The following is a 25,618-nucleotide window of genomic DNA, read 5'->3' as shown; positions in this document are numbered from 1 at the left end:
TATATATTTAATGCTTCGAAGAACGAAAAAGAATCTTCCTTTTAGAAGCAAAAATGACATTTAAAAAGATACACAATCTATATGGATTTCCTTAACAGTATTCTACCACTAATAATAATAATAATAATAATAATAATAATCTAACTTGTTAAAAGACTACATAAATATAAAAAAAAGAACTAAGCTTCCGTATCGAACCAGAAGGGGAGAATGTTTATCTTAACTGCTGTTGACCTACAGGTCAGACAGGGGGAACTTGTGAAGGCAGACAGAATGTCTGGTTTCCAGCTAGGGAAAAAAAAAAGAACACTCAACACGAATTTGTATTTTTAAAGAAGTAAATGAATACGAATTCTGTTGCAGGTTTTTAAAAATGAAAAAAAAAAGAATATTTATTCGCAAAAAGAAATGGCGAATTTGCGGTTCCACTACACGTCTAACTGATGAAACCAAACTTGCACCACAGCTTCAATAAGCTCCTTCCTTGTTTGGAAGCACTTCCCTGAAAGCTTGCGGGACATATGCCATAAATTTTCAATAGGATTCATGTCTGGAGAGTTAGGTGGCCACCACAACCTTTGAATATGCATGTCTGAAAACCACTTCTTAACCACAGCACCTGTGACACGGTGCATTATCATTTTGATTTTTTTTTTTTTTTTTTTTTTTTTTTTTGCCTGAGAAATGATCCCTTGCTGTTTACGTTTAAAATGTCCATCTAATATTGTGCGTTAACTGACCTGTTGCAAATTGTAGTCTTCCGACACCTTTTGACTCTCACCAAACTTCTCTGTCGGTGATATACAGTCGCTATTAAGTTCTTCCCCACTCTTCATCCATAGTCGGACGCCACTGTCATTCCCAAGCACACTAAACTTTTCTTTATCGGAGAAAATCACATGTTCCCATTCTTCAACACCCCACGCTTCGTACATGCTAAGAAATTGTTTCCTGACTCTTACGTAATTTGCGTTAAGTAGCGGCTGCTTTCTAGGTGTTTTCTTCCGAATTCCTTGTTTCTTTAGCCGTCTAACAACTGTCACGTAGCTTATACTAATATCGTTATCATAGGACACAGTTTGAGCAATTTGTCGTGAAGATGATTTTCTGCTTATCAGAGCTAAGACCTTTATTTTTCTGTCTGTCCGAAGGCTTGTTTTTCGCTTCGGCCACATTTGTCTCCCTAAGAGCACTTATTATACATTGTCTGCTTTTTAGAACTCTACCAACCGTTGTATGATGCAGTTCAAGTTATTTTGCAATTTGACGTTGCCACGATGGTACAACGCTAGTATCTTCCCTTGTTTACAAGGGGATGTGTCGTTCAGTATTTTACCCATTTTTTTTTTTTTTGTGTGTGTGTGTGTGTGAAATCACACTAACTATTGAGGAACAATCACAAAGCACTAAATATCATATACAGATCATAAACAACAACTCGCAACCACAAAAGGTCACGTATGGAACAAATTTTCATTGACAAGGATCAGCGGATCACCCCTCACTTGTGATACATGAGGCAGCCATTTGCATCCTGAATGCACTGCAACCTGTTGAGCAACGAGCACACAAAATCCAAGAGCAGTAGCGAACAAAAACATACCAAAATCCAATGGCTAACAATTGTATGATACGTTAAGCCCATTTAGAGATTAAAATAATTAACAATTTTCTAAAGGAAATTAAAACATTGTAGCTTTAGCAGGTGGTGCAGTTATTTTGTAACAGACTATATATATATGAAAGAATACGGCCTACTTTCAGTTCGTTTGTGTGTGGTCAGCACATCTACCTCAACCGGCATTCCTTCTTTCTAGATCACAATTTACAACACTTTCATTGAAACACCTCCCCATTTTCATCATCATGTCAAACTATGTGCGTGTAGTTGATTTTCTGTACGTAAAGAAACACATCTATCAGTTTTAATACTATCAAAATTTCTGTCCAGAAACATGCATGAAAGCGTACATGAATTGATTTACAGATTCAATTATTAATAATGGAAAACAATGTTCACTATGTCACTACATTCAATTTTTAAGTACAATAAAATCTGAGTATGATGATATATTTTCTTTTGTCGAAGACTACATTATAAGAAACAGAAAATTCTAGTAATTCACGCAACGAAAATTTTCTGATTTTTTGGATATGTTAGTTTTGGGGACTACTTGAGGAGCACTTCTCACGTAGAATAAATTCAAATTAAGTCTAACATATTGCGATTATACCCTATATATTACAGAAGACGAAACATAAGTGGAAATTAATGGGGACAGAAGAAAATGTGGAATAAAAAATGGGAGAAACAGCAAATCCTTAAACTGCATACGAATACAAAGTTGTACGGTACAAATTTGCATAGCCTGAGGTTAAATCGGAACCCACTTGCGTAGCGCCACAGGTCACACACCTACCTTGAGCTACAGCGGCCCCGAATACTCTTCAAATCGCTACCTTTTTCGACCTGACTTTTCAATCCCACATTAAGATTTACGGTAAGTCTACATCTCATATAGCCTCGCTGCTGAAACGAATATCAAATCAATTTTTACCGAAGATTATTGCCTCTGATACGGCTAAACCACGAATAGAGGACAATCAGAATCTGTATTTCCTGATGTTAAAACAGTATTATATATATATATATATATATATATATATATATATATATATATATATATATATATATATATATATATATATATATATATATATATATATATATATATATATATATATATATATATAAGATTGTCAAATTTTCGTCCTCTCTCTCTCTTTCTCCTGAAAAAAAAATAAATAAATAAAAGCAAGTAAATTTCGCTGTCTTTTTGCGTGGAATGTTTAATGTGATGTAAATTTCTACTGAATCCAAATGTTTCTTGACTGTCACGAGCAAACAGTCCTGCAGTTAACTCCAGTTATCTCACACTGAATTGCTGGATGCTGCCAAGCATATTACACATGAAAAATCTCTCACACGCACACATGGGGACGGAATATTGCGTCACAAAAGGCACTTTATTTTCATACAGTGCCGGCATTTGGCCAATGAAAAACAACACAGACAAAAACACACACTTATATAGCATGAGTTGAGCTGTCGAACTAGCACTTCTACCAAAACACGTATACAAGGATTATTAATGCTTACATGGCTCCAATTATAAACAGAAACATTCAGAGCACACTGTACCTAAATTTGCAAACCAAATCAATTTACCATTAAGTAATTTTTATAACGCTTATCTGCATTAAAACTAGTTAGCAGTTCATTTACAATTCTTCGCAACGTAGTTGTATAAATTAGCATTTTTTTTTCGCGAATACTTTAACATGTAAATATCTTGATGTATTCACGTGCTAATAAGCATTACATGTTTTACAGCAGTGCAGAAATGATGTACATAATCACACAAAATTCACTAAATGGAATACGTGGCTGAATAGCATGTTGTTTTCTACAACATAAGACACCACAGTACGATTCCTGGTAGAAATATAGTTCCGAGCTTGGATGATGGTTAAGATTTGCAGCAAGTCGAAACGAGATGAAAGTCCTATTAACTTACCTTTCATGTGATATATTTAGTGTTGTCATGAGTATTATATATATCGGGTCTATGTAAAAGCTGACTTATTATGTTATAAACATTTTTGGAGGCGGCGAACACGAATAAACCGTTTTAGTTATTATTATGCACTGTATTATTACTGATTTTTCTAGCTTATTGTGCAAGGTTGTATATTGATATGCTTATAAAATGCAATCTTTTTTTGTCTAACAGCTGCTAACAATACTGAAAATAAAGCTATTAATAATGGTTGCAATAAAGGGAGATGATCATCTGTTCCTCGGACGATGAATGCATATCAAAAACTATTACTCGTTATCTCTTACTCTATGGGCAGGGGCGGATTCAAGGGGAGCGATCGGGGCGATCGCCCCCTTCCTCCCAGAAGAGGAAACTTTCTTATTTTATAGAAATAAAACCCATCCGAGCTTAAAAGTAGCTCAAAGTAGCAGTATTACGAACTACCTCCCCCCCCCCCAGAAGTCCGTTCTGGATTCGCCTCTGTCTATGGAGATTAACATTAAGACCAGAATTGATCTTCATCATTCCTGGCTGCAATAAAAATCATAAAATCAAGAGATGAAGCATATTCGTGGTACTGAATCCATATATTAAAGAAAAAAAATCTGCTTTTCTCTACATAACTATTTTCGTTTTATTCACTTTGTGATCTGTGTTGTAATCGAATAAACGTAATTGTCCTCACTTCTCGTTTCAATAAATAACTAGTAGTCGAGACAAAACATATTTTTGGGGCGATGAATGTAAAAGAAAAAAAAAACACTTTTCAGATCCTTACCGTTTTTGGTCTATGAAAATAACTAATGAAATCGGAAGTGCTAGTAAATTCCAACCACTTTCAGTTTTGGTAGTATGTTGCAGATGATGAAGACATGTTCTCTTGAGACACTGAACCGACTGCGAAAAAAGGTATGTTGCTATCCATTACCGTTTGTTTTATAGCGATGAAGTTGAAACAAGAAATGGTTGATTTCTACTCATGGTCTAAGGGTCGCGGTGGCTCAGTGGTAGAGCGTTCACCTCTGGTGCATGGGGCCCTTAGTTTGATCCCAGCTCGCGCCAAGTGAACTTTGTGGTGGACAAACACCGTGTGCGTGGGATTTCTCTGGGTTCTCCCGTTTTCTCCCACTTTCTTCATTCCGTAATTTCATTCATTTATCATCAACCCTGTCTCCTTTAGCCAAGCCGGCATAACCGTAGGACGTAAAACTAAGATTTTATCTACTTATGGTCTGAATAGAGAACGAAGAAGATGGAATTTATTCTTGGACACTGAGTTAACTGCAAGAAACCGCATCTCCACATTATTTTACCATTTTTGCTCTCTATAAACTAGTGTTAAAACCGGAAGTACATTAAATTTTAATTCCTGCCGGCTTCGGTAGTGTGTTGCAATTGGTGAGATATTCTCTTGAGCCGCTGATCCGATTTAAAAAAAGACACTTGTAGCAATCAAATATCGTTTTTGTTCTAGCACAAAACACATTCAAACCGGAATTGGCTAATTTCAACCGCTTCCGGTATGACAAACAGAGTAACGGAGGAGATGAAACCTATTCGTGAGATGCTGAATTGACTGCAAGAAACTGCTTCTCGATACCTCCTGACATCTTTTGCTCTGATTATGTCTACAGACGGACGGATGGACGGAAATAGTCGTTCTACTAAGACATGCCATACTTATGCATAACATAGTTTAGCAAGTATAATAGTCATTCCACTTTCTTTCTATGAATATACTATTTAATTTTACCAAAAACAGGAACTCAAATTATTAAACAGTCTTAATCTTACGTGAAAGCATTGTCGACTAGTGAGGGAAGTAACGTTTGGAAAAAAGGTTATACTTTCATCGCTACTATAGCACGGCCAACAAGAGATGGTCTCTGACGTTTCTTACTACATGCGGTGGGACATTGCAGCACCTACTTTGATACCAGTGTTACCAACCACGATCACTCTGTCTTATACCATTAATTAAATTGCCACTACAGTTGCACCGAAAAAAACCTTGACACGCGAGTAGTGGCAATGACGCTGCGAGCTGTCAGAGACGTTCTCTTACTGGACGCACTATAGTCTGACTTTGAACAATTGCAAACTGGCAAGTCGGAGGGACTGAGGAGTCTTCTGTTTATAATAAAAATTAAGAATATCAAAATATGTTCGCGTAGACGTTTATGCAACTCGTTAACTCTTACATGTTTTGAAGTTTGCATATTAGCGTTACTCACAGAGTAATAAGTTTTTGCTTTAAAATAAGCACAAGTTATGGGAAGAAAACTGACATGATGTTCTAATTCTTATATACAAGAAAATTGTCTTCTCTTAGGTTGTAATATTCACCGATGAGCCAATGCATTAAAGCAAAAGAATTAATGAACGACTGAAAAACATGAGGGCCTGTCAGTTCGTGGCAAGTGATCTACCAATAATGGCATAATACTTATGTGGATTTTACTCTTATTATTAAGAGCATTTCGAACGCTTTTTATTGACTATAAAACAAAAGAAGTAGGAACACAAACATACGAGGAATGAGTAGAGAACGCACCCATATTATTATTTCTTGTTTCGCGGTGTTTATATCCTTGATTATTATGTCTTGAAATTCTCGACTTGGAGAATGTGGATTGAAGAAAGTTTGTATCTGAGATGCATCTTAGTTCTTTCAATACACTCACGAGGAAATATGAAATGGGAACCACGGTCGCTCAGTGGTAGAGCGTTCACCTCTGGTGCGTGGGTCCCTGGTTCGATCTCAGCTCACGTCAAGTGAACTTTGTGGAGGACAAACATCGTATGCGTGGGTTTTCTCGGGGTTCTCCTGTTTCCTCTCACTTTATTAATTCCACCATTCCATTAATTTGTCATCGTCACCATCTCCTTTAGCCTAGCCGGCATTATCGTGGGACATAAAACTGAAAGATTTAATTTCATTTTAAATATGAAATGAATCATTTGTTCGACGTGGTGTGGTTATGCTCTGCAGATAAAAGGCGTATTATCAGATGGAACGAAAAAATAAAGAAAGAAAAAGAAAGAGAGCCTCGAGAGAACAACTCCCGGACCAACAGAAGCATACATGAACTGGGAATGAATCTACGATCCTTCGCACAAGGAGGGACGTTCTACTGTTAATCTATTACGCCCCTTTAGAAAATGTTGTTACCCTTTTAACAACAATTCACTCAATTTGTTACCATTTTGACAATAATTACTAAATTCCATCAATATATTGCCAAAGACATTTCATGAATACAACAAATCCATTCAAGTTTTATCAGACGTATCCCAAATCCGTGCCCGAGGGAAGGGGGAAGGAGAGAAAGGAGGAAAAAAAGATGAACGGTTTGTCTAAAACTATGTCATTTTATTCAGTTCAAATTTTAAATTTTCTAAGCTGGTGGAACCTGACCACAATATTTCTGCTGGGCACGGCGTTGGGTCATCCTATTCAAAATGTACCTGCAAATTGAGCCGGACCTGGGGGCTCAGTGAACTCTTGCCTCGACTCACTATTTTCAACGCTCTCTAGGTACTTGCCTAGGGGGTAAAATTATGGATGTCTACAATCAGGCAACTGAAGTTTTCAGAAAATTATGCGTTTACAAAATTTTGGCCCTCCTCCGTCTCGAGGAACTTCTATTTGGAGTTTATTTCAATGTAAATACTATCAGCCTCTTTATAGGATAGTACACATCACATATAGATTCAGCAGTATTATGTAACAACATACCTAAATTGTAGGTTGCCAAGAGAATAAATACATTTAAGCCTAACCACACATTAATCCATTGAATACTATTAACATCCTTCAAACTTCATTTATTACTACTACACTACTACAAACACCTCTAGGAAATAACGTTAAACCTCTTATAACTGAATGGTTTACATTTAACATCCTTTAAAACTCATTTGTTACAACACAATCTCCATACAGATAATCGTTATTACCCCCCCCCCACACACACACACAAAACTTCGAGTGTCTGATTGTTGCTTGGGAATGTTGAGCTGATTTTAACGTGCCTTCAAGCAGCGAGGCTATATGAGACGGGACCTACTGATTAACGTGGAATCCGAACCACATAAGCTTCCGCCGAGAATCGAACTCGGGTCTCCTACGCCAACACGAAGGAGCTTGATTGTTGCTTGGGAAATGAAATGAAAATTTTTTTTTTAACTTAGCATCCCACGATTATGCACCGGGGATGAGAGAGAAGATTATGATAATGCTGAATAAAATAGTGGAATGAAGAAGGTGGGAGGAAACAGAGCAACACCGAGAAAGCCTATGTACATGATGTTTTGTCCACCGCTAAGTCCACCTGGCGCACGCTGGGATCGAGCCAGGGACCCCACGCACCAGAGTTGAGCGCCTACCAGTGAAACACTGCAGCCCAGAAGAAACTACATAATTAACAAGAAATTTTTTACATGTATAACTACTCTTTCACAATGCAAGGAGCTATCCAAAAGTAATGATAATCGGACATTTGTAATACACATAAAAATATAAATGATTTCGTGTCTGTAGTGAGATCTGTCATGAAGTATAATCCGAGAAGCATGCTTCGAACTGCTCGAACACCCGCCCTATTCTCTAGATCTAGCCCGGGTGATTTTTACCTCTTATCCTGAGTCAAGAAAAAGATCAGGGTAAGAAATTGGAAGATGAAAGCGAAGTGATGGCCACTTGGAATCATCTTGGAAGCGGTCGAGACAAAGATGTTTTCTAAAGGTATTCAGCGTTTAGTAAAAATATGGACTAAATGTATCGACTTGTTAGAAGACTATGTATAAAAAATATATAATCTTAAACCATAACCATTTACTACATACTCGTTACAATTACTTTTGAATCATCCCTCGTACTTGGCTTCAAACATGAACTATTATTGTTTAATGTACAACTTTAGCATAAAATATATAATAACTAGAAGGAGCGGGGGGCAATTAGTACACAGAATCGCTAACTAGCTTAGTTCAGAAAACTATCGTGTTAAGCTAAAGTGGTATGAATCCCACTTTAAGATGTATGACATGTTTTATATGACCTTCCTCGGGACTAGAAACGCTGAACTACAAAAATTTAAACTGAAGAGTTTTACCCTAAAGATTACAGGAGAAGAAAAATTACGTTACAACTACGAAATAAATGGTGAAATAGTAATAACCACATAACAAGGTTTTCGCGGGACTTGATTGGTTGACTTCGAGTTTAGCGTTCCTTTTTAACACCGAAGCTATATGGGATGTGGACTACGGCTTAACCACATGGATTCGAGACCGGGTCTCCCACGCCGAAGGAACGTATGCTAATCATATAACCACGAAGGAGTTTCTGGTCGGGACTCGACTCCGCGACTCACATTATATTGTCCTCATTATCCTAGATTCTTAGATCACTTGAATTTACCAGCCGACATGAAGTCTACTTTACGTAATATTGCTTTTCTATTACTCTGATGCCATCTTGTTATTCAAATCTAATATCTATTTTCCACATCCTCAAACATTTCAGTTACTGTCTGGAGAAAAAAAAAATCATGAACGTTCGAATTCCTAACTTACAGAATTTTCGTTTTATATATTATCATCTTTTTAGCTTGTTATTAGCACTATGTCATACACAATACTATTATATTAAAGTAACGTATAATGTATACTGAATTACCGAACACTTCACATCTCTAGATGAAAATCAAAGGTCTTAAAATACAAATATCAGAAAAAAAAATTACTTACCTTTAAGAGGAGGTAGTTTTTGAAGTTCCCGATTTTTACTAATGTTGAACCGCGACGAACTTTGTCGTTTCTCCTTTTTGATGTGTGGGGGTCCTGCGTACTTGATTTTATTAATCTGTGTGGGTGGTGGCACATTCGCCGGGGGCTGCGTCGTCGTTTGAGGCTTTGCAGATTGAGTAGAATTTGCATTAGTCTTGTTCACCTGCGAATAAAACCACATTAAAAAATATCAAAATATACCAACATAACACCAAATACACAAATCATGATTATATATATATAATGTGTATGTGTGTGTGTGTGTGTCTAAACAGAATAAGTTTTCATGCAAAATATCATAAAATGAATAACTATAATACAAGCAAAAAGCCTCAGTTGCCAATGACGAGTTCACAATCACGCTAATAGTTCACCGTCACGCTAATAGCTGTCGTTGGCTGCGCTGGCTTCTACTTGGTACCGAGAGATGTCACTAGTGTGAGACAATTTGCGGGCGAGAAGGAGGCTTGTGGAGATCAACTAGGAGCTATAATACGAAATTAATATAATACAGAGAATTAATCCGTGGAGGGGGGAGTGAACACTAAATGCTCCATAACAATATCTTCACTGAGCGGTTATTCCGGTGAACGACATTGCTCTTGTTTCATAAGTACACATGGCGTAAATGTGCTACTGTGGCGCCGTCGCGGCAACGTTAAAAACGACGTGCTCTTATATATTTCCGCCGGAGTCTGCGGTGAAGTGCTCAGTGCTAGCCCATTAGTAGATTACTATTTGCAGTGACATTTGACATTCTTGGTTTATGAAAAATGTCAACTTCTACCACTGATGCATTTAGGAAGTAACAGTAGCATACTGATATATCACTATATCAGGATAGGAAATTTCAGGTCAATCCTGCAGCCAGATCTGAGTGTTTGGTTGGCATTTTGTAAAGGCCAAATGCCTATCGCCAAACTAAAATATAGATTTAGCACCCTGCATATAGTACCACAAATAGGAGGCCAAATTACCACGAAAAGCCAAGTTCTAGGTAACCTCTTAATAGGTTTCACAGTGCGTCAGTAAAGTTGAACACCTTCAATTGAAAGTGGGTAAACTAATCCCAAACTCCATCACTAATGTTTTTCCCAACATGAAAACACGACCTTGACGTAGAGACGGCTCGAGTTTCTTTATATATAGTTGGGTGATGTGTGCAAGCATACTGACTCTCCTCGCCGTTATTTTTTGATTTTGAGACCGGAGTTCGCAATCTTTTAATGCAACTGTCTCACTACGCAAGTCAATTCCGAAAACTCGTAATGGAAATTGAGGGCACGCTGATGAAAAGGTAGCGTGCTTGACTCTGTTAGGAGGGGTCTTTGGTTCGATTTCAGATCATGTGATAGTGACGTGTAACTTTGTGGGTTTTCTCCAAGTTCTCTCGTTCCCTCCTACAATACCCCCTTCGATTTCTCCATAATCATTCAGTTCCGTTTATCATCTAGCCCAAAAGGCATATCATGAGATGTTAAACCAAAGACTTACTATCCCATTGAAAATCAAACTATTCGTGAACCATTTGGTTATGATATTCACATAAAACAAAGATATCTACAGAAGTTTCAATGATCACGATTTAGAAGGTTTCAATGATGGAGACGGACGAGTTTCACAGTAAAAAGAGAAAGAAAGAAAAAAAAGAAAAAAGAAAGAAAAAAGTTTTCATCTCAATCAGGTCAAAGCACAAACAGAATTAAACATATTGATCGTGGAGTAACAATATTTTCAACTACAATTAAATATAGAATATTGTTATGGAAGAAGGAAAAGTGGCAAAAGTTCATTAGACGTACAATAAAACAGTGACAACATATTCTACAGTGCGATACTTTAAAGATGTGCTTTAAAAAGAAAGCAATTTACCAACTAGTGAGGAGGAAGCAAATGTTAAATCTTCTCTCATCACGTCGTCTCATTTGACTAGCAAGACCTTCGCAATTGACTCGAAACACACGCGTAGGACGGATTTAAATACAGTTTCTGCTTCTCTGGTCATCAACACTCCTCGCACCCAATCGCCACTCGATAAAACCTTCAGACTTTGCGAAGAAATCAATATAACGGATTTCTTCTTGATATGGCTATTCTAACCACAAATAGAAGCACAACACACGTCAGCACAATGGACCCGCCCTTTAAACATTTACTAAATAACTGTCACACCCTTCCTGAAGTTCTCCTTTGGAGTTCACCCTAACGTGAGAGATTTTCTCAGAGAAAATCCGTTCATCCCCACCAGCGCTACAAAGTTTATTTTCATCAACCATCTTTTAACTTTCTAAGCCCACGTAAGTTCCGGTTGGTATTTATAGCGCGATCATTATTTTTTTAAATGCAAATATCACTCTCCAATCAATACAGAACAGACTGCATTGAACTGTCGCTACTGATCTCCACAACTACATATACAAAAGTAAACAACTCCAGATATGTATTTACAAAAGATACGAGCATCTGGCGCTATGAAACAGATGCTTACATATAATTATACATTTAAGAAATCAACTGAATTGCAATATTACTACAATGTTACATTTCAACTCTAAGAACGATTACTACTAATGAAATGAATGTATGCTACAATATTCTGAAGTACGCATTGACTCTATAGTATACAGAACAACATGTAAGATCCTTCCAACAAGAAGAAAAGTTATTACAGGTAATGACTATAATATGATATCACAACATAATTATTTTGCATCCATGTCTTTCATGTAATTCGAAGAAATGTATGTGAAAAAAATTAATGAGAAATAATGGATTCTGTGCCTGGAATTGATCATCCTGATTCAAATCTTACCTAATTTTGAGAATCCAAACATCGAACAAAGTCACTAAAGACTTCATTCATTCGGAGTTAGAACAACGCCCTATTATCTCCGCACTTATTTTATTCTTTATTCTTATTCGTATTATTTAGATTTATGTCTCACACCGTTCTGTCCCTTAGCCTAAAACGACGAATAGACATAAATGATGGTGATGAATGAATGATGGAATAAAAATAATGACGGGGATTTAAACCTGCGACAGACGTCTTGAAACCGTCAGCCAATTGCTTAGATCTCAATAATGATAAACGGCAGCTCCGCAACAAATTTTTAAACATAATCTAAAAGAATTCTGTGTTTAAGTTTACGGAATATGAAAATGTACAACAAACAAAAAGGAACATAACTGAAACTGAGCACAATTATTACAATGCATTAATGTACAGTATTCTCAAATTAATAATATACTGGTTGAAAATCTTATACATTCCTGCAATTTTAACGGGAAATCCTCGCTGCTGCTCGAACTCTCAAATTTAACTACCAACGGTAGATTTCCAAATTATGCGAATTTAATACTCGAACTTGAAGTAGTACATCTATCAAAGATAGAATCTATTCTTCGGACGCTGAATCCACATATAAAAGCAATTACTTGCTCTCTCTTACTGTTTTTGCTCTTTGGAGATTAATATTAAAACCGGAAGTGTTCATTGGTTACCACTTCCGCTTGCACTGAAACCTATTCTTTCGGTACTGAATCAATATCAAAAACTACTTGTTGTTACCTTTTTCCGTTTTATCCATTATGCAAACCAGTGTTGTAACCGGAAATCGAAAATTATCGCCACTTCCGTTTTAAACAGACAGATATAAAAATAGAAGGAAAACTTTCTTGGGACACAGAATCTGCTTCAAAAGACCGCATTTCGATATCTTACCTTTTTCCTCTATTCGAATAAGAATTTAAACCAGAAAAACTAGTAAATTTCAACCACTTCTGGTTTGGTAGTCTTGTGGCGAATGGTGAAATGTTTTGAGGTGCTGAATCAACTGCAAAAACTAACTTCTCGATATATATCTTACCGTTTTTCATGCAGAACTGTAAGTCAGTATTGAAACCGCAATAATAAATCTGAACCACTTCCGGTTTTGGTAGTGTTATGGACAGTCATGTTGTCTTGAGATGCTGAATAGTTTGCAAAAAACAGCTTCTCACTATCTGCTATCGTTTTCGTTCTATCGTGATAAACTTCGAAACCGTAAAAGGTTAATTTCAACCACTTCCGGTTTCAACAGAGGGTTAACGGAGCATATGGAACCTATTCTTGGGACGCATAACACTATGCAACACATTTTTTTAAAAATTGTCCTTCGGTTGCTATTGTTGATTCCTTAGTTATATTCATTGAACGTTTTTGAAAATGTGCATAGTTCTCATGAAACTTCGCCTTTGTAAGTTTAACATCGATTTGTTTGCAAAAACAAATAACGCTATGAAATATATTAGACTTAGCATTTAAATTAATTAAAGGAGTTTGGTAGTAAGTTGCTCAACACCCCTATTATAACATCAAGAAAGTAGGCTACTTAAATACAACTTAGGTACATAGATATCAGGGGCGCCCGAAGAATTTTTTAGGGGGGGCATCTCTATGGTTGTTATATTACGTCTGATATTTCTGGTATTTAATATACATGGTTTGCTATATTACGTGTACATTAATTTCCGGGCCCTTCTCTGCTCCCTTCGTGCGACCATGATAAATATCAATGTGCACCTGTGTATACCTTACAAATGTGTCCTTATCATACATTTTCGTTGATGCGTATCATCCTTTTCATGAATTAGCCCCCAGATGTAGTTCCTCATTATGTTATCGTTATATAGTCCTTGATAATCGAGTTCGAAAGTCATAATGTCTTGGTGAAAGCGCTCACCGTGCTCCTCTTTACCCGTATTTTCCTTAAAACGGTCCAGATGAGAGCCAAGAACATGTAACTTAAGTGACACCCTACAACCCGTTTCGCCATAGTTTGTCACCATGTTCATAAGTTCCACATAATTTTCAGCTCTGTAATATCCTAAGAAACACCGAACGACTGCCACACAACTGCTCCAGGCTTCTTTTTCAATCTCAGCAACGTGGAGAACTCGGTGGACTGGATCATTATCATCACTTGAACGCTCCAGCCTCCATCTTAGCACGAGATAGCTGCGGAAACATGTCTTGTAAAAACTTGAATGTGTCAGAATCTCTATCCAAATCTTTCAGATTGCTTGATAATGCCAAGTTTAATATGTAGAAGTGGTAACAATACCATTTTAGGGTCAACAAGTGGTTCGTATTTTAGGCTATATGTTAGGCTATATGACCTAACAGTGTACTCCTCCCGTTGTGGCCAGTACTTCCTCCGGTAGTGGGCCTCGGTGTCACTACTGTCTCACAAACAAAGATAACACTGGAATTTGGTGAAACGACCCTGCAAACTCATAAGTAAGGCAATAATTTTGAAGTCCCCTATTACTTGCAATTCATATTTTGTATATTCTAAATTGTCTAATAAAGTCTTGAAGCTGTTAAAGTCTTCCTTTATAGAGACAGAATGAGTCATAGGAATAGACAAGTGCTTATTCCCATTGTGCAGTTGCACAGCCTTGAGACTTCTAGACGAGCCGTCTATAAACACACGCCACTCTTTCAGAATGCAGGGTATCTGTAAAGCATAAACAGTTATAAGCACAATCTAGCTTTCATACAAAAAAAACTGTTCGTGCCGTCTCCTTTGAACTGTTGCGTTTACTGATTTATCAACTATGTTCCACTATTTTACCCACCATTTTTATTCAGACTTATATCTCGAATAAGATCATTCAAATCTGTTTGGTTAGGATGGTATAATTGTCTATTAGTAGTTCATATCCGCAATTTTTAATAAGAAAGGCATGCTGTGACACAATGTTAGTATAACAGGATATTCTAGGATTATAAATATACAGGGTGGCTCAAAAGTACGTATATAGTACTGTACTGATCAGCTCATTATATTTAATATCATTTCTTATTGTTATCCATCAGGTAGGCCGGTAGCCAACCCAAAAGTGTAGGGGGGGGGGCTGAAGTTACGGGAGGCCCGATCCATCCATATTATAGTTCATTTGCAAGCCTACCGTGAAAATTTTACGGGAGGTAGCAAACATTTAGTGGGGACGGCCCCCTAGATCCCCCTGGATACGGCCCTGCAATCAGGTAGATTTAGTTTCTTTATTATTTGTTCTTAATGTGTTTTTACTTACACCTTAAGCTCGGAAATATCGAAGCAAATACATCCATAAACTAGAATGTTATAATTGATCAATGCAGAGATGTATACCTACTTTTGGGGCACCCTGTATATACACATACTTTTAAATCCTTACAAATAGCCTTAAAACACACTGCCCGATGCATGTTTATTATACTGCGAATCTCTCAGTGTTGGCAGATTCTTCAATCAAACTTAAATGCAACCTAACGCATCAAATGTTTTAAGACGCGCATATAAATTCATTAATATAGAACAGATTCCATATTTTCGATGCTACTACAACACATAGATGACGAGAAGAACCCTAAAACAGGGGTAGCGGAGAAAGGTCAACGACACGGACAAGTCCATTTTCGGTTTTTGAGGTGTGGTCTATACTTACATGTCGTCTGCTACTCCGGGTAGTTATCTGTGTGCTATTCCGTGGTGTCATTTGAAACCCCCATGCGAAAAGTGGGCGAGCCCATACATACGTCACACTACTACTGCTAGGGTTCTTCTCGTCATCTGAGCTGTACTTACATAAGCGAAGTTTCATGGAAAACATACACCTTTTCTAGTTACTTTCAAGGTAACAATACAGGAAATCACTATTATAAGACAAGGACAAAATGAGTGTTGCATAGTGTAATCAATATATAAAAAAAACGGTTTTTTGACATCTCTTACAGTTTTTGCACTGATACTTGTCGACAGATGGACATAGCCTATGCATAGTTTTATAAGACTACGGACATTGACGTATAGCATAGTTTGGAAGTCTAAAAACGATTTCTTTGTAATATTTCTCTCTTTCAGAATTATTTCATTAATATTACTGTAATATAGCTTTTTTTAAAAAAAATCTTTTGCTGCATATTATTATTATTATTATTATTATATTATGAAGGAAAATTGAAAAAGTAAATAAATTATAGCGTTTCAAAATACTATTCGTTTTTTTTTCCTTCCCTGCTAGTCGAATGACTAGCGCATGTGCCTTTGATTCACACGGTCTCGAGTTCGTCTTCCGCTGATCCGCTGGTTTGGTTACGTCTCATAAACTCGCTGCTCAAAAGGGACGTCAAACTTTGATAATCAAATAAAACAAACAAAATAACTCACTTACCGATAACTCTTGTGCGTAATTAATTAAATAAAGCTTATAATAAAGTTGATCGAAACCTGACAAAAACTTCTTTACAGTACAGAGGTACGTAAAGTTCCTTTTTTAAAAATCATGTTGACTCACTTCTCGTGGAAACTGGAATGATGCTAATATGGCAGCAGTTGTTGAGTTGAGACGACGATGCTAAATGCTTGATTTAGCAACAGTACGTCAAACACTGTACAACTGAACCCTAATTCCCGCTATGACATTATACACTGCCTAGAATTACTGTCACGTATTGAACACCACTTTTTATAACGAATAGGTCTTTGTTTCATTATAGATCAAGTGATATACTTAATACAGAGCCTGGATGAAAACCAGAATTACGACATATTGTTTACACTGATTCTGCTATTATGTTTTATGAAGGAATCTGTCCGTCCTGCAACCTCGTCGAAATCGGAATCTATACTTAGACAGGAAACCCCGAAGTCTTACTTTCCTACAGTAATTTTTGGAAATGTTTGTTAGTTGGATTAGCACATCGACATCGCTTATCGTTACCACTGAATTTCTAGAAAGGAATTGGTTGCTACCACTTAATTCAAATAGCTCCTCAATTGTTTCAAGACGCTAGATAACCATCGACAATTTGTCGTCGTAAATCAAACACTCGAAGCTAGGAGCAAAATGTCAGTTAACCATTTGGTTACAAGGAGAACAAAATTTAATTGAAAACAAGACTGTAATTTCGCTGTTTCTTAATCTATTTATAAACCACTAATAAATTAAATAATGAGCTTCTAGGAATCTCGCCCTTTACTGTGCGATAATGAACGTGTTTGCACTACTTGAAAACATTTCGTAAGTACAAGGAAGCTGTACCGGTATATAAACAAATGGTAATATATTCTTCGAATTACTAATATCAGCTGCGAGAAAACAAGACATACGGACTGGACTCGTGGAGAGCTATAGCAAAAAATCTATTTCAGGGATAGTAGTGGAAGTTTAGGGTCTCTTCCAGCACCGAGGCTATGTGAGACGTAGTTCTGTACTTCAACGTGAAATCCGAACTACCGAAAAAGAGTTCAATTTTTTAAAATACTTTCCCACCGGGAATCCAACCTGAGACAACGTGCAATAAAGGCGCATACTATTCAATACACAAACGACAATTTTCTAATTAATCAATCGACTAATCAATTTTCGTTTAAGTTAATGAGGTGAGATGACACTATAAGCATTTATCATCTGCCACTGAAAAGAATGGAGAGCAACTCGATTTGCATTTTTAGATTCTAATAAAAATCAAAAGAAGTTTGAGATAATAACAGTTTTAATTTCTGTACAATATTTCTTAAATTTGATGTATCACTTATTGCACATTAGATCTAAACAAAACTTATTTCTCATTTGTCATTACTTCTTACCCCGAACATACTGTAATGCATTTTCATATATACACATAGGAAGCATCAGATCCTTGAACTCAAATCACTGCCAATTAGCTTTATTAAAACGCAGCGAAGTACTTCTGATTTACTGCAGTCACAAATCCACTAGTGACCTCTTTTTGTCATGTTTATAGCTTGTATGTGTTCTAGTTATTTCTTTTTTAAAAATTTCTTTCTTTTTTTTTTCGAATAAAGATAAAACTTAAGTAAAATTGTGCAATAACTTACGTAATTTCCGTCACACGGTTCATCGCAATCAGAATTCATAGTATGCTCATGCTGACACTACCCAACAACATAACACAATTTCAGTCACTCACTCGTGTCTGCGTGTGCAAAAACTCTTCCGAAAGGGATGACAAGAGCCTAATCGCGAAACGACTAGGTTGTTGCTCACCAGAGGGAACTTACTTCCAGACGAGCTACTGACAAAAGCTTCCTTCTTATCCTACACAGCTGAGATTTGAGTTTTTTTTTTTTTTTTTCCTTTCTTTCAAATACCTACCACGACTTTATATTCTGTACACTCAACGTCGAGTCAATTGCTAATTATTTTATATACTGAATGGCTCATATTTTACATACTGAATGGAACGAAAGCAACGAATTTTTTATTATTAATTATACAGTGCAACAATGAAAAAACTTTTTTCGCAAAAGTAGGTGTTCTTTGTGTATTTCGACCACCCGAATTCGAAAATGACACTCAAAATATCGTATCACCCACTGTTGGCACAAATCATATACTTTGCCGATACTGACAATACATACTGAATATAATATATATATATATATGGACACAAATCATGCTGAAGTAGAATGTAAGTTTTAAAAAAAATCTAAAATGTAACAAACTGCCCCACTCTCCTCCCAATCAAAACCAGAATTTTCGAAAACGGTTGGAAACGTATCCGCTATTTTTTTTTTTTTTTAATGCGGATTTTATATTCGAGTTTCATCTTAACTTGAGTGGCTCGTGAGATTATTTTTTCCGCAAATTTTTAACTCTTCTCTCCCCTTTAGGTTAAGCATTTTAGGCGAAGTGACACGACAAAAACCCAGTCCAAGACAGGTACAATATTCAAACATTCATTTAAACATCCAAAAATTTATTTAAACAATTTAAAATGGACAAACACAGACTATACCTATGTTCAGTTTTATAAGAAAAAAATATTACATACTTCTTAAACCTGTAATTACCTAGCGTGAAATATACGATAAATTAATTGAGGTCCTTACTAACGAACTCGCATTCAGTTTTTGATATGTCAGAACTAAAAGCTTATTCGCTGCGAAGGAACATTTCTGTCTTATGACAGCCTCATAAAACATATGTTACTGCAAACAAACGTAAACATTACGCAACTTTCTACAAATAACTACCTCTTAATCTACTAACCAATGCTTCACGCTGAAGCAATCCCTCTTAATTGTAATAACCTTCATGAAAGTAAATTACAAAAGTACTGAACAAAGGCAACAACCTCTTTAATATATATTCAATAACAATACCTGTGTAACTATAATAAGGCGCTGGGAAGGAGCCACGGGATTCACCGGGACCTGACACCCCCAAATTTCCTAACTCAACATACATTTGTACACTTTCTAATAAAACTATGTTTGTTTAACACGGAAATGATTGATGTAGCATGAAAATTTGATCTTATACTTCATTTGTACTCTTTTCTCTTATAAAAACGATCTAGTTCTGACAGTTTTTCCCCTGAAAATACAGGTGGAAGTATTTTACTGTTATATGAGATTGTTTTAATTTTAGGTTTTAACTTGGGGGTGTATAGCGAGAGGTATAATAATTAAATTTTATATATTAAATTTATAAAGAGCTTTAATAGAGTTAATTTTTAATGTGAATTTGTGTGTTTGTGAATGAATTATTTTATGCATTTGGTAAGTTTAGCATAAACAGATTTTTTTGATACATACCTGGTATGTTTTGATAAGGGTAAGTTTTTATTTTTATGCTATTGATTGCTGCTCAGCTTTGACCCTGATGTGGTTTTAGTTGCTGGCGAATTATTACCTTGGAGACAGTGTTGATGACTAGTAGTCCTTTATTAGTTATATAGTGGTTACGCCGAACACCCATTGTTTCGGCGGTGTTAAACTTGATAGGAGTTATGTTAACGATGATGATAGATAGAGATATTGATTTAAATTTATGTATTATTTAAACTGCATTAACTTTTTGATTTGTTTTTTTTTAAATTACCTAATTTTTTATATTAGGATTTTTGCTGAGGGTGATAATTTAATAGTTTGTGGACGTGACGTAAAGCCACGTGCAGTAATAAAGTATTTTGAGTTTGGGTTTTAGAAGTTTTAAAACAAATTTGGAATTTAGGTAGAAAGAAGTATGTTTGTGCTAGCTTTTTGTAATGAGTTTAACTATGTAAGTAAAGTTGTTATAAGCACACAAAACAAATTTAACATAATTGTATAACAGTTACACTGTAATTTAATTTTTTAAATACAATTGTTTACAAATAATTTTTTAATTTTTTTTATTTTATAAACTAAAAATGTAAATTAAATTTAACTTAAAATTAATACTACCACATTACAATTACTTATCTACTTTTTTCGCGTGCAGAATAACACCCGTTCAACACTACATTAGACGTAGCGGCTTGTAGTAATGGACCCGTTTGTAATATTGGAGAAAAGTGGTAAGACTTATCGAGATACGGTTTTTACAATCAATTCAGCGTACTAAGAATACCTTTCATCTCCTTCGTTAACTCTATTCAAGCCGGAAGTGGTTCAAGTTAGTCATTTCTGGTTTCAACGTTTATCGCCATAGAACGAAAACAGTAACAGATAGCGAGAAGTGTTTTTTGCAAACAACCCAGCGTCTTAAGTGTCCGTAAAAAGGGTAAAAACAGTGTCCCAAAGTAATACATATTCTTGCAGGGACAAAAAAGATGTTCGTACTCAAGGCCGTACCGGCCAGGCGGGAAACTGGGAAATTTCCCGGTGGGCCCTGGTTGATCAATTTTTAGTGTGCCCTCCGCCTCGTACCGTAAATAGCGGTATATGTACAAAAAGGCACACGCCACGCACTCCTTGCATACGGGAGTAATGGAGCTAATCCCAGACCACACTGCCAGCCCATGATATTGCTAGCATTTCACATTTTTCATAATTCAATTCTTGATTTTCCACTCTGTTTTATAATTTTGCTACGAGTAATATTGAAGTATTCAGCTAAATTGAAGTCTCAAATGATGCCATAACTCAAAAGAAAATAATTTATATTTTACAGCGCCGTTGTTCTCCGTATTGACAGGACCGGGTTAAGACGATTGAGGGCACTGGAGCGGGAAAATACAAGCGAGGCCCCAACATAACTTTTATGATTTGCCTTCTCTCAACATGTTCAAAGTAGTAATGGGGCGACTTGAGGACACGTTTTGGCCCCTGGGTCCCTGCCTCAGGACCCATGGTCCCTGGCCGGGGTCAATGACCTAGGGGTACCTAGGACCACCCCCTCTAAATTTTGGCAGGGGTACCATGGCCCACCCCCTAAATTTTGGCAGGGGTACATAGGACCACCCCCCTTAAATTTTGGAAATTGCCAAATCTAAAAATTTGGTATGGTAGCCTAGGACCATAGTATGTACCTCTATTAGTATTGGGTGTCTATGTCGTTCCCTTTCATGGGTAAAAAATTGCCAAAAATTCAAATTTCGGGGGTTTTTGACCTAATTTATCCCCTTGGATGAGGTGTTATTACCCTATATAGTTATATGGGCGTATACAGGGTCCATTACCTTTCATAACATATGGGTATATTTGTGCACTCCTTTAAAAATTTGGGAGGGGTACCTGGGCCCATCCCTTAAATTTTTGGAAATTGCTCATTTTATATATTTGGTATTATAGTACAGGACACTAATATGTATTATGATAAATTTGGGTGGTCCACCTCGTTCCCTTTTAGGGGTACAAAATTGTCAAAATATAAACGTAAGCAGTACGTTGTACCACGTGTTTGGTCTTTTGGCCCAATTTATCCCCTTTGATGAGGTCCTATTACCTTATATGGTTATATGGGTATGTATAGGGGTCTATTCCCTATCATAAGACATAGGTACATTTGTGCACCCCCGGGAGGGGTACTTTGGCCCACCCCTTTAATTTGGAAAGTGCCCAATTTAAACATTTGGTATTATAGTATAGGACACTAATATAGATCACTATAAATTTGGGTGGTCCACCTCGTTCCCTTTTAGGGGTACAAAATTGCCAAAATATAAACGTAAGCAATACGTTGTACCACGTGTTTGGTTTTGACCTAAGTTATCCTCTTGGATGAGGTCCTATTACCTTATATGGTTATATGGGTATGTATAGGGGTCTATTCCCTATCATAAGACATAGGTACATTTGTGCACTCCTTTAAAAATTTGGGAGGGGTACTTTGGCCCACCCCTTAAATTTTAGAAATTGCTCATTTTATATATTTGGTATTATAGTACTGGACCCTAACATGTATCATGATAAATTTGGGTGGTTCACCTCGTTCCCTTTTAGGGGTACGAAATTGCCAAATTGTAGTACAACCACGTGTTTCGTTTTTGACCTAATTTATTCACTTGGATGATGTCCTATTACCTAATATGATTATATGGTCATGTATAGGGGTCCATTTTCTATCATAAGACATAGGTACATTGGTGCACCCCGGGATGGGTACCATAGCCAATCCCTTAAATTTTGGACATTTTTTCAATTTAAGCATTCGCTATCATAGTACATGACCTCAATATGTATCATGATAAATTTGGGTGGTCCACCTTGTTCCCTTTCATGAGTAAAAAAATGCCAAAATATAAACAGAAGCAATATGTTGTATCACGTGTTTGGTTTTTGGTCCAATTTATCCCGTTTGATGCGGTCTTATACCGTATATGGTCATATGGTCATCTATATAGGTTCATTTCCTATCATAAGACATGAGTACATTGGTGCACCCTTTAAAAATTTGGGAGGGGTATCTTGACTCATCCACTCAGTTTTAGAAATTGTTTAATATAAGCATTTGGTATCTCCGTACAGGTCTTCAATATGTACCACTATAAATTTGGATGGTCCACAAAATCAAATTTTGGAGGTTATTGACCCCTATTTAGCACGTTATATGGTTTATTACCTTTATATGTTTATGTTCTCTTTTAAATTTGGGAATTATAAAATAACATAATTTGGTAAACGTTTTCTAGGACCCATTGGTGTTCCTCTTATGGCCAAATATTCAAAATTTAAAGGTTATTGACCGGCTTTATTATTGAATAAGTACAGGATTTATTACTTTTCCATAAGACACAGGTGTATTTGTGTATCAATCTTAAATTTTGGGAGGGGTACATTTCTTATTGTCATATCAATAATTGGTAATTGTTCTTTGGGTATCTCATTATGATCACGTGATCAGTTATTGACCTATGATGGGATTAGGAGTCCAGGACATTGGTACATTGAAACTTTGTACGATAATTTGAGAATTACGTCATTGGTATTGATTATTACAGCCAAATATAAACGTAAGCAATACGATGTACCACGTGATTGACCTTGATGAGGTAGTGTACAGGGATACATGGCTAACCTTATTGAATCTTATGACTCATAGTCTTAAGGGAATACATGCTACAACACTGGCAAAGTTATTGTTGATGCAATTTGATTGGTTGATCACTATCTTTCGTGCAATCTGATTGGCTGATCACTATCTTTCGTGCAATCTGATTGGTTGCTGATTTTCAAATCTTTGCTGCATTCAGTTTTGTTTTAACATTTAAAAAGTTTTGAATTTTTTTTTGTTTGAAACTTTGGTTTGAATTTTTTTTAGTTTAAAAATTTTTGTTTCGAAATTTTTGTTTGAAAATTTTGTTTGAAACTTTTCGTTTGAAATTTTTGTTTGAAAAAAATTTTGTTTGAAAATTTTGTTTGTAAATTTTTGTTTCAATTTTTTGTTTAAAATTTTTTCGTTTGAAATTTTTCGTTTCCAAAATTTTGTTTCAAAGATTTTTGTATGGAAAATTTTGTTTCAAATTTTTTTTGTTTGAAAATTTTTGTTTGAAATTTTTTTTTTGAAATTTTTGTTTGACATTTTTAAAAGTTTGTGCACTCATTAGTAAAGAACCGGAACTGTTTAGAACAAAAACCTCTGGCAACATTATGGTGCAATAGTACACGTCAGAACATGATAATGAAACGTCATCAGTTTTGCATCATATATAAGTATCGTTCGCGTTAGTATTCATGATAACATCATCATGGCTACTTGTCTGCAGTTTCTAAACACACGTGATGTGATGAAATCATTTACCAAGATTACTGATTTACAACAGAATGTACCTTATAGAATCTTAGCTAGCCAAATGATCCCTACAGTTTGGATTAAGAATCGTAGTGAAGCTTGAAAATGATAAGAATATAATTTTACCAGCAAGATATTTACCCATGGAAGCATCAAAACAAGAAGAACTGCTGCGTTTCTTAAATACTGGATCTGTATCTTTATGCTATAAAAGACTCTTGGGTCGAAGTCATCAATTTGAATTTAGTACACAGCCAGATTCGTCAGCAATTGTGATGAAATCATGAATTCAAACATCAACACATCAGACATAGTTGTATGAATGTGGTTGCTCGGCATGACGTCAGCAACTGTGATGAAATCATGAATTCAAATGTCAGCACATTCCTTTCCAATGACGTCAGTCGTAGTTCTATAAATCAACCAATACCGTGAAATCATTTGAGCAAGTGCTTTTCAGGAGGAAAGATGTGTACTTCTAACGATAAAGAGTTCATCTTCGCAAGCTATTATCCAATAAATATATTTCAAACAAAACATGTGATGATTGGTATCAGTGCTAGAGCATATGAACCAGTGATTCGATTGGGCAAAGCAGAACAATTTGGTGTACAACTGACCTGTGAAGAATGGCAAATATTATGTTCACGAATCGACCAAATGAACGATTATTTTCATGATGAGCTAAACGTGACCATAGTCAAATCATTAGGCTCAAATCATGAAGTGGTGCTGCGTACAGTCCTCGAAGAGAAGATGGTGCTGTTACGTAAAAAGAGTACATTTCATGCCCCTCGCAACATGGTGTATCTAACGCAAACAGAATGGAACAAATTCATCAGCGTATTTCAGTGTGTGAAACATGCAGTGGAAGTGTGCAACAAAACTAGTATATTTCTGAAAAAGTACTATTTTGAAAAATGTGTTACGCATATTGTACAACATGCATCTAGATATTGTGATGGTTGTCAACATCGTTCGTGGGTGCATACCTGTATTGATAAACAGTTTATTTGTGATCAAATGGACATTGAGTTTCCACCAATAGATATTGCAATAGACCTTAAAAGACTTCAATTGGAATTAAAATTATATGCTAAAGACAAACTAGTGCAAGAAGTTCAAAATACATTGTATCGACAATATCCAGAACCACTATCTGGTATGGATGCATGTGGAGTGTAATAAAATGATCTATTTCAATGATTTGTGTTTTTTCATTTCAAGTACAG

At 36.1% G+C, this 25,618-nt stretch overlaps 1 protein-coding gene across 5 annotated transcripts in view; it reads right to left on the bottom strand.

The window, feature by feature from the left end:
* The window catches only part of wrd (Protein phosphatase regulatory B subunit well-rounded), a 276,708-nt gene that overhangs the window by 116,870 nt on the left and 134,220 nt on the right, over positions 1-25,618 (bottom strand). For 4 of the 5 annotated variants that reach the window (XM_081730383.1, XM_081730385.1, XM_081730380.1 and 1 more), the window contains one exon: positions 9,357-9,558. In XM_081730383.1, the coding sequence (XP_081586509.1) occupies positions 9,357-9,558 (202 nt within the window). Of the gene's footprint in view, positions 1-9,356; positions 9,559-18,265; positions 18,320-25,618 lie in introns of those variants that run through there. The other variant, XM_081730384.1, reaches the window with a different exon arrangement.

Source organism: Thermobia domestica, chromosome 11, assembly GCF_964235325.1.
Source record: "Thermobia domestica chromosome 11, izTheDome1.hap1.1, whole genome shotgun sequence".
NCBI lineage: Eukaryota > Metazoa > Arthropoda > Insecta > Zygentoma > Lepismatidae > Thermobia > Thermobia domestica.
The sequence above is the reverse complement of the archived record's forward strand: the minus strand, read 5'-3'. Positions and strand labels throughout refer to the sequence as shown.